The sequence below is a fragment of the Gavialis gangeticus genome, unplaced genomic scaffold (genome assembly GCF_001723915.1).
Source record: "Gavialis gangeticus isolate Ggan-Ray unplaced genomic scaffold, GavGan_comp1, whole genome shotgun sequence".
NCBI lineage: Eukaryota > Metazoa > Chordata > Crocodylia > Gavialidae > Gavialis > Gavialis gangeticus.
This window is the reverse complement of record NW_017729018.1, coordinates 14,536,623-14,546,716: the sequence shown is the minus strand read 5'-3', so window position 1 is coordinate 14,546,716 and position 10,094 is coordinate 14,536,623. Positions and strand designations below refer to the sequence as shown.

At 65.7% G+C, this 10,094-nt stretch overlaps 1 protein-coding gene across 1 annotated transcript; it reads right to left on the bottom strand.

Annotated features, from left to right (window-relative positions):
- Window positions 1-1,052: 1,052 nt before the first annotated feature.
- On the bottom strand, window positions 1,053-7,003 carry IL12RB1 (interleukin 12 receptor subunit beta 1). The gene is made up of 10 exons (XM_019513720.1): window positions 6,870-7,003; window positions 6,446-6,615; window positions 5,882-6,036; window positions 5,031-5,079; window positions 4,388-4,498; window positions 4,156-4,238; window positions 3,587-3,806; window positions 2,500-2,670; window positions 1,784-1,885; window positions 1,053-1,328 (listed from the first exon to the last, which is right to left on the bottom strand). Exons 2-10 carry the CDS (start codon window positions 6,588-6,590, stop codon window positions 1,144-1,146), a joined length of 1,221 nt encoding a protein of 406 aa, XP_019369265.1. The 5' UTR covers window positions 6,591-6,615; window positions 6,870-7,003; the 3' UTR covers window positions 1,053-1,143.
- Window positions 7,004-10,094: the final 3,091 nt, after the last annotated feature.

Genomic DNA, 10,094 nt, shown 5'->3' with positions numbered 1-10,094 from the left:
CCGCGCGCCCCTCCTCGGCCGGCGGCGTCTCCGCCGGGTCCTCGGCCGCGGCGCAGCGCAGCAGCGAGCAGGTCTCCGGGCTCGCCCCGGGCACCTCCTTGTCCCAGACCAGCTCGGTCACCAGCAGCTCCATGGGGCTGATGTTTTCCGAGGGCTCCACGAAGCCCGGCCGTGGCTTCGCCTGCAGGGACGGGGCAGGTGCTCAGCACGGGGGGTGCCGGCCTCGCGGGGCAGCTGGGCCCCGACGCACGCCGGGGAGACGCTGCACGATCCCTGGCCCCTTCCTGGAGCACGAGGTCCCGGTGCTCGTGCTCCAGCTGCTGGGAGCCTCGGCCCACCCTCTCCCCATCCCCCCAGCCGCCCCTGCCACCTTCGGAGGGCGAGATGCGGGCGGCGGCTCACCTGACTCGTCTCGGGAGCTGGGAACTTGACGGCTTCGCTGCTCCCTGGCTCGGGCAGCAGCGGGCAGAGCAGGGTCTTGGCCCTGGGAAAGATTTGCAGCGGGTGGTTAATGGGCAGCCATGCGCTGGGGCGGAGGGACGGGGGCTGCCTGCGCATTCACCTCTTCCTGGCGACCTGGTAGAGCACGGCCGAGAGAGGGACGACCACAAAGATGGCCAGGGACCGGAAGCTGGCCTTCGCCGCCGGCGGCAGGGGGCCTAGGGGCAAGCACAGGCTGCGCTCGGAGGCCGCCGGGGGCCTCAGGACCACGTGCGGGTGTCTGCCGGGGCCCGCGCGCCCCGTACGAGCTGGTGCAATCGTCGCCACGTCCCCGGGCCCCTGCGGCCTGCGAGGCCGGCTCCTGGCATGACCGGCAGCTGTGGCATGGCCTCAGGACTGCGGCTAACGGGCAGTGTGACTACTCCCGCTGCCCGAGCGCCCAGCGCATCCCAGCAGGCTCATGCCCGGGGTGCCACGACCTGCGTCGCTCCCCCCAGTGAAATGCGCTGGGTGCCCAAGGCAGGGTCCTGGGTACCGGGGGCAGAGCTCTGCAGGCCTCTGGCTGCCCCCGAATGCGATGCGATGGGAGCTGTGGCCCTGGGTGCGCAGTCTACACCAGGCTCGTGGGGGAAGCGCAGGGAGGGGGTTGCTCGCATCCCTGCGTGCGTCTGGATTGCGGAGACGTGGGGGTGGAAACCTGCGTCAGCCCCTCCCAGAGACGAGCCCGCCAGGGAAGGCACCCGGGCCATTACCGAGCTCCTTGGTCCTGGACGGGTGCTGCGGCCGGCTGGTCCTAGCTGTGCTGGCCTGGATCTCCGCTCGGTACACGGTGCCGGGCTGCAGGCCCCGGAGGGTGAAGCGCGTCGCTGAAGCGTTTGCTTCCTGATCTGCTCAGACGGCAGTGAGCTGTGAGCTTCAGGAAACCCCTCCTGGCCCCGGGTGCAGCCACCTTCAGCCCCGGCTCTCCTGCAACTCGTCCGCCACCACAGCACCGGCCACACCGGCACAGGGCCGTGGGCTCCCCCTCTCCGCCCGCTCTCACCCACGTTGTTCCCCTTTGCCCTGCGCTCGGCCCGTCCAGGGGTGCTGCGGAAAGGGGAACGGCAGCAGCTGGCAGCGGGTCTGCCTGTGCCTCAGGGGCAGGAAGGGCCTGGTGCCATCAGTGTTTCACGGGCACAGGGAGAGGCGTCTGCCCCTGCCAGCCAAGGGCACGTGGGAGGTCAGGCAGAGCAGTGCCCTGGCGGGCCCCCCACAGCCTCCCCTCGTCTCGTGCTCCTTTCTCGGAGCTGCCCCGTTCTCGCTGCAGGACTTGGCCTGTGCCACCCTGCGCTCAACTACTCACCGGTTCCCGTGAAGTGGTACGTGGCGGCGAACGTGGCCCAGCTGCGCCCGGGTCCCTGTCCGTGAATGGCAATCCGGTACCACCGCCTGGGCTCCAGCACACCTGGAGCGCACACCCGGAGACATTACCACCTGGCGGATGTGCCGCAAGCGCCAGAACCGTGACCCTGCAGCACGTGCCGGGCTGCCCCGGGGCACGGCCAAGACGGTGGCTCTGGCTGCACCTTCCAGCCAGGTTTTTTTCCCCGTTTTCTGGGTTTTGACAGGTTTTGGCACAAGTAAAAGCTGTGACAGCACAAGTCACAACAGTGCCACGGCCGAGTCACGACCTGGGCTAGGAAACCTGGAGACGGTGCCCCGCGCTGAAGCTTTGCCCTTGCCTAGCACGGGCTGCCCGGGTGCATCCTGAGCGCTCCCTCCAACCTCCCAGACTTTGGATGTAGGGTTTGAATTACACTTTGACTCTTGAGGAAGTCTGCAAAAAAAATTGGTCTGCCCATCACGATACCTTAATAAAATCAGAGACCCCGCAAGGTTATGATTTTCAAATCTTACAGGGGGACTTTCATCTCTTATGGGAGGGCTCAGCCCTCCTGAAGTCCCCTTTAATTCAAACCCTGTTTGGATGCGGCCCTTCTCGGCCCTTTAACTGGGAAGCGGGGCCGGGGGGAGAGTCAGGCCACAGGAAAGTGGCGAGGAGGAAGACGTCCTTGCTACCTGTCTCCGTGTACGTGCCCGTCTCCACGAAGGGTTTCTGGATGCAAGCCGCAGGCCTTCTGGCACCTTCCAGCGGCTGCTTCTCAAGGCAGTAGAAGGTGCCGTTGGCCTTTGCTGCCCACTGCACCGTGGTGTTGGCGCCGGCCGTGCTGACAGCCAGGAAGCTGATCTCTGGGGGGCGACACAGGCAGCTGTCTCAGCAGAGCCGGTATTAGGGTGACAATATTTGGATCTTGGGGAGCACTGGATTTGCAGCTGAATAAAGGCTTTAACTTGTGGCTCAGTAAAGCTGCTGACCACGAGGCAGAATGATATATTGCAAATAACAGCGCGAGATGCTTAGGCAAGCAGTTTTCTAAGTGTGGTAGTGTGCAGGATCTTGGTTGTGTAAGGAGAACAAGATGCAGGCCACCGGCTATTGTCAGGAGATAAAGCAGAAGCAAGACCTTGGAGACGGTGCTGAAATCAGCAAGAAACAGCAAGTGTCCCCGGACTCCTCCGGTCACGGTCTTGAGCATGTGCTCATAGCAAAAAGACACCTAAATGAATGAAACGCATAGGTAAGTCCACGCTAATGAAGTAAACAGTAAACAGAGGCGGAGCTTGAGATAGGAGGGAATATGAGTGGAACAAAGGAGGGGCAAAGGTGGAGAAAATGTTAATGACTATGAGCCAAGCTGTATAAACGAGAAAAGAAATAACGTTTGCTGCTGCTCCCCGGTTTGTTGGGTTTTTGGGAGCTCGCCTGAAGCGGTCTCCATTCTGAATAAAGCTGTTGTCTGGCAGTGTGCGCTGGTGTTTGCTCCCCGAGCAACTGGATCCCGAGCAATTGGACCATTGTCTCCCTAGTCCGTTGGGCTCCGCATAGAGTCGGGGTCTGACACCAAGCGGGGGGCAGGCGTGTGCACGTGCACGTGCACGTGCACGCACACTTATGCATTCTGGTGCCAGAGGGGGAAGTAACTCGAGGAAACTCTGTCCCTTACAGCCTGGCAGAGGACTGCTCTGCCCCCCCTTCCCCATGGCGGAGGCAGCAGTGGTCCTGGGAGGTGCCCTGGGGCAGGGGAGGGCGACAGGGTCCCTGTACCTGTGTCCGAGTCTGGCGGGATGTGGCACGTCCAAGCGGGCCCGCATCCAGCCGCGTTGGCCGCGCTCAGCGAGATGCTGTGCTCTGCCCCCGAGAGAGCCAGGTTCAGCTCTGCCACGTCCTTCTGGAGGCTGATCTCGGCCATGGGCTCCCTGCAGCCACACGTCAGCATGCGGACGGCCACGGTGTAGGTGACATTGCCTTGCTCCTCGCTGGCTTTCTGGGGCAGTGGGAAGGGGCATTAGCAGGCGCCCCTGCGCCACGCGGCGTCCTGGCTGCCAGGCTCTCCGGCCTGCTCAGCAGTTGGGAGCTGCTCTCACCGGGGCCACCCCCCAGGTGATTGCGATGTGGCCCTGGGAGGTCGGGACCCCCGAGTACCTGCCGTGGCAGCTGGCATGGTGGAGGGAGGGTGCCCGAGGCAACAGCCCCATCATCAAGTGCTTAAAGCAAGGCTCAGGCTCCCCTTCCCACAGTGCCAGGGACCATGGGGGACGGACCCTCAGGCCAACCGCGCTCGTCAGCAGGGGACAGGGCTGCCCCGCTGGCACAGGCCCAGGAGGCCACGGTACCTGCCATTGCAGGGTCAGGTTCCTCCGTCCACTCTGGCCCAGTCTTCCCAGCGTGTAACTCACCCTGGGCCTCTCAGTGATTTCTGGAAAGGAAGCGGTGACGTGGGCCACGTGCTGGTCCTGGCGAGGCCCTGCCCACTGCGCTCCTGCCCACGCACGCAGCGCCGGGCATGACTGGGAGGTGCTTGAAGCCAGGCTCCAGTGCTTGCAAGGCAGGTCCTGCTGCCCTCACCTGCAGGGACGAGGATGATTTGGCTCCAGTCGCTCCAGGTGCTGCTCCAGTGCAGCATCTTGTGCCGGATCTGCAGCTCGAGGGCGGCCGTTTGCCCCAGGTCGCAGGTCACTAGGGAGCCAAGGCAGCGGGGGCTGAGCTGCGAGCTGACCTGAGCCCGCAGCTGAGACCAGGCCGGGGCATCCTAGAGATCTTGGGTGCCTGCCCTGGGGACGCTGCTGTGTCCTCGGATTTGGCCAAGCTCCAGCCCACGGTGAGAGGGAAGGAGCGACTCGCTGTGGATTGGGGCTGGGCTGCCAGTCGGGGCGTGGGGAGGACCACGTGGTGCCTGGGCAGGATGGAGGAGCCCCCATGGGCAGGCGCCCCCCCAGAATGAGGGCTCTGCCACGGCTGTCGCGTGCAGCCGAGAGCCCCGCGGGGCAGGCATTGTGGCCTCGGCGGAGGCTCGGGGAGGTGGGGGCAGTCGTGCAAGTTGGGTCCCAGCAGGGAGGAGCGACGGGGTGCTGAGCCAGGCTAGGAGCCTCTGCCCTGGAGCTGCAGTAGATCAGGGCATCCCCCTGCTGCCCCCTCGGCGCTGCCTGCACCGCTGGGCCCAGGAGCTTGCGCAGAACTGAGCGTGCCTCGGGGCGCAGCCCAGACCCACCTGCCTCATCCTCGCTCTCCTCCTCGTCCTCCTGCGTCTTGCACTCCACCTGCAAACAAAGCAGACAAGCCTTGAGCTGAGCAACCTGGGCACCGGACACAGCACCGCCGTGCAGGGTACTGGCAGCAGGACACAGCCGTGCAGGAGGACCCAGGTCCCAGTCCCTACCCCCGTCTGAATGGTGCTGGTCTTGGTGCAGGAGGAGAGCACTTGTGAGCGAGCCCTGGGGTACGTGGGGAGGGAATTGCTGGCACGGCCTGGCCAGGTGGATGTGAGCGGGGGATGGCAGACGGGTAGCAACACGGGGGGTGGGGCACGGCTGGTGCTGACGCAGGGCACCAGGGTCGGAGCTGTGGCCTGCCCTCGGCGGGGGTCGCACCCGCGTGGGGCTGGGGCAGCGTCACTGCCACGCATGGGAGAGCAGCTGATGCCCAGGGTGCGTTAGGCTGATGGCTGTCGCCTGGGGCCTCTTCCCTGCACAGTCCCTGCGAATTGGGCTCTGGTCCTCTTGCGATGACATCGTAACCCAGGGCTGGCGCACATGTGTGACTGCGTCATGCAACAGAGCAGCCAGGCCGGGGGCTGCACGGCACCGGGCCCCGAGGGGCTGGGGTGGGTGTGTGACCTGCGCCTGCAAAACCATAGTGACTGCATGGCTGGTGGCTCCTGGCTTCACTGACCAGTGCCCTCCCCGGGGCAGGGTGGGCACACATGCACATGAGCATGTGTGCTTGTGCATGTACGTGCACGCTACAACAGGCAGGAGCAAGGCGGCAGCTGCCACTGCAGCCACATCCCTCCTGCCCAGCTTAGACCCCTCGGGGGTGGCTCAGTGCATCCCTTGAACTCACCAGCGTCCACGTGGTGTCCTTCCCCTGCCGGTGCCGCACCTCCCGCCGCAGCACCACAGCCTTGCCTGCCCTTTCCTCGGCCCGGGGCAGCTGCAGCCTCAGCGTGCCGTTGGCCTTGGAGAAGCTGATCTTGTTGTGGGGAGGGTCCAGTTTGACTGGAACAACACCGCAGCCTTAGGCAGCTGTGGGGTTTGAGGCGGGCGGGGGGGAGCACAGGCCCAGGGAGGTCAGAAGGGGCTTGTGCACATGTATGCTTGTGCACGCACGCCCACTCCCTGGGGGTACGTGGCCACAGCACAAGAAATGCCTCATTTCCTCCCCCCACCTCCCCCTCCCCAGCCAAGGGGCCGAGGGCATGAAGGGCCTGTGGGCACTGAGCTCCTCCTGCTAGAGGAGGCTGGTGGGGCCATGGCAGAGGAGGAAGAGGAGGAGGAGGCCTGGCCACCCCACGCTGTCGGCTGTCGGCTCTCGGCTGTCTGCAGCTCGCTGCTCCCCGCCCAGGGAGCGCCCGCCGGTGTGTGCTGCGGGGTCCAGGCTGCCCCGCGCCGGCTCGCGGACACTCACTGGCGTTCTCCAGCTGCAGCGTGATGTTCCTGGTTCTCCAAGCCCTGTCGCCGCTGCCCGACTCCACCCAGGCCGTGAAGTTTTTCAGGAGATACAGCTTGCGGAAAGGAAGCGTGTAGTGCGTGGTCCTGGCTCCCACGGCCATGCAGGAGGTCTTTGTGCCGTGATAGCTGAGGAGGAAAGCCGGCTCCCTTGCAACGCCAGGCCTTCGCCCTCCTTTGCCCGGGAGCTGCGGCAAGGTGCCGGGGCTGCCCTGTCACCACGCTCCTACCCCCTTCGCGTGCTCTGGTCCTGCCTGGAGCCCGGCCCTCCCAGCCAGCTCTGGCTGCACGCATGGGGGTTGCTCCTTGTGTGAAGGGGTTGGATGCTGCGGGTGCAGAAGCAACGTGCCCTGCCCCGCCCACTGCCGGCACGTCCTACTCACCAGTACTTGAACCGGTAGGTGGCATTGCCCGAGGGGGACGTAGCTCTCCAGGCGCACTGGAGATCGCATCTGTTGCAGCTGCGGTAGCAGAGCAGGTCGGGGTGGTCTGCGGAGCCTGTAGGCACATATGGAGGAAGTGGGTGAAGCTGCTTTTCCCTGCTCTGTGTGCCCCGCGGTGCCGGGCGAGGAGCGCGCTGGCTGGGCTGCGCGGGGTGCGGCTGTGACACGGCTGGTGCTCTGGGTGCACGCGCGAGCACCGTGCTGGGGCTTTCCCAGGGCTCACCTGGCACACAGCTCCGAGCTGTCTGGAAGCTGGGGGGAGAGCTGACAGCACAGAGCAATACCCTGCAGGGCACCCAAGCCGGCTCCACTCACGGTTGGCCTGAGGCCGTGCCTGGGCCAAGGGCCTGACGTGGTCCCATTGCTCCTGCACCCGGAGCTGGCGTGTGAAGAGCGAGCTGGGCGGCCTCCGTGTGTGCGGCCTGGCACCCGAGAGGTTAAGCCAGCATGAGAGGAGCGCTCGCAACGCCGTTCCCCTTTCTTCCTCTGCTCACAGGACGCAGGCTGTGGCCTGGGCCAGCCGCAGCTCGGCTGCGCACTCAGATCTGCCTCCAGGTTTGCTTGTGTTGGGGTTTTCAAGCCTGAGAGATGTAGGTCACCCTCTGGGCTGCTGCCACTTGACAGGTGATGAGCCCCAGGCCCAGCGAGACGCATGCTAGTGCATCAGTGTGCACAAGAGGCTGCGTTTGTGTGCTGTGGGGGTGCACTCTCATGCTTGGGAAGAGGTGTGCAGCATCGTATGCGTGCACGCATCCGTGTGCATGTGTGCGTGCGTGCTCACGCTGGATTGAGAGAGGAGAACAAGTGGACTTTCTGCTTCTTGCTGGCGCTGCGTTTCTCTCCTGAGTCCCGCTGAGGTCTCAGCCCCAAGAGGAAGCTCGTGTGGTTGAAGGTGCCGTTGTGCTTGGCAGGGCCTCTGCACCCCGTGACTCATCCCGGTGCCCCTGGCTGGGACGCCTCCACTCCAGTGCCCAGCGCCTTCCCGGCAGCGAGGCTGAAGCCACGTGGCAGCCCCAGCCGCAAGCGGTGCCAGGGCCCCCGACAGCAGGCTGCCTTCGCGGCGGGGGCTCACGTGCGACCCCTGACCTCCGCCCTTGTCCCACAGAAATGGCAGCCTCGTACCTCACAGGAGACGGGTGCCAGGGCTCGGGCCCCTCCCCAGCGCGGCGCAGTGCCGGGGGAAGGCGCCGGTGGGTGTCACTGGGGCACTCCGAATGAGATGTCCCCGGGGTCCGGCCACAGCCTGGTGTTTAGGGCCTGGGCCGCGGCAGTTACAGCCCCTTCCTGCCAGCAACAAACGGGGCGGGGGGGAGCGCGCCGGGGAGTTGCTGGAAGGGGCTGCATGGAGCGGCGTCACTGCACTCGCAGTGAGAGGAACAGGGACATCTGACCATCGCATCCACCCGGCTCACGCTGCAGCGTGGGAGACCGGTCAGTCTGGAGGGGGCCAGCTCCAGTGGCTCCAGTTTGGGAATTTGGGCACAGAGCCAAGCCTGGGAGACTCAGGCCAGCAAACGTCCGTGGCCCAGCACAGGAGCCTCCCTGCCCCAGAGGAGCTGCCCCGTGCTCTGGGGGAGCCGCGCTCCAGTGGCCTCCCTGGCAGGGGAACCACGGGGATGGGACCTTGCCAGCCCTGCTGGGAGCCCGCCGGCCTCTCCGCCGGCGCCGCTTCTGCTCCCTGATGCCCAGAGCCAGGCGCCGTCCGGCGCCGGTCCTGTTTGAGACCGACCTCGTCCCTAGAAAGCCCTTCTGTGGCCCCGGCCGAGGCGTGTGGGCTCGTGGGAAGAGAAGCCCTCGCTATCGCTTGGGCATCGGTGCCGCAGAAACACTCACCTCTCAGGGGCAGTACGGCCAGCAGCAGCAGCAGGTGCCACAGCATCGTGTTTCCAACAGCTCCCAGGCGAGGGGCCGGGGACCGGCTCGTTGGGTTCACTGCTCAGCTCGCCCCCCTTCAGGGCCCCTCCAGGCGCGGGACCCTGCCCAAGTCTCAGGCAGCTTCTGGACCGGCGCACAACTGGCAGCTCGCTGGCACGCGCGCGTGTGACCGGGGGTGGCCGGGGCCGCCCCACGGTGCGGCGGAGGGCTGATGGCAGATAAGGAGGTGACGGCGTGTACTGGCTCTGACCAAAAGCAAAAGAGAAAGCAGCAGAGCCAGACCTGCTGGCGTGTGCACATGTCTGTGCAGGACACGCAGGCAAGTGTCGTCCCAGCCACAAGCTTGCCACAGGCAGCTGCAGGGCAGGAAAAGCAAGGTAAGCAGAAGCGTCTGCTGGGGCAGGGACAGCGGTCGGGCGGGGGCTGGCTGCTCCTGCGATTCAGTCCGGCGGGGCTTGCGCCGGTTCAGCCAGCTCAGGGACTCCTGACTTAGGGGGCGGCTGTGCTCAGTGTGCCGGGCAGGCCAGGGCACATCTGTTCACACTTGTCCTGTGTGTGTTTGCATGGCGCTGCTGACTTCCAGCCCGAGTTGCACGTGTGCGTGTGCTGTTTGCGTGCATGTGCACATGCACGTGGATTTGTGCCAGAGGAAGATTTCTGGCAAGGTTTTCTGAGCTGGTGGCTTTGGGTCCAACCCTGTGTCACCGGTTTTCGGACGTGAAGGGATCCATGTTGACACAACAAGGTTATTTCAAAGAAGCAGCCTGTTGCTCACGACTGAGGTCTTTGCACTCGAGAAGAGACGAGGACCCCAGAGCACCCGTCATCCTGCGTGTTACTGGGACTCCTCACCCGTGGGCCTGCTCCCCAAGACCCTGCCCTCGTTCCTGCCACCAGCCCTCGGTGTCACTCCTGTGCTGTCACACGCACGGCGCCGTGACCCCACTGCAGGGCCCAGCAGGAGAAGCGGAGGGCCAGGAGGGCCGCTGCCAGGATCGGGGATCTCGGGAGTGGTGGGAAAAGGGCAGCTGCGAAGGGAAGCGGCCGAAACGCCTGCCTCGTGCCCTTGCCGGGGGGAGCAGGTCCTGCTCCACGCGGGCCCGCAGCCCTGCACTGGCCGGGAGCGCAGACGTGAGACCGGAAAGCGAGAGCCGCCCCGACCCCTCTGCCTCCAAGGGAGCGCATCCCCCGGCGCCGTGCAGCCCACGGGGCAGGCCGCTCACGGCTCACGGGGGCCGCGGCACCCGGCTGGCGGTTGTCCTGGTGCAGGCGGCGGGCCGGCCACGGGGC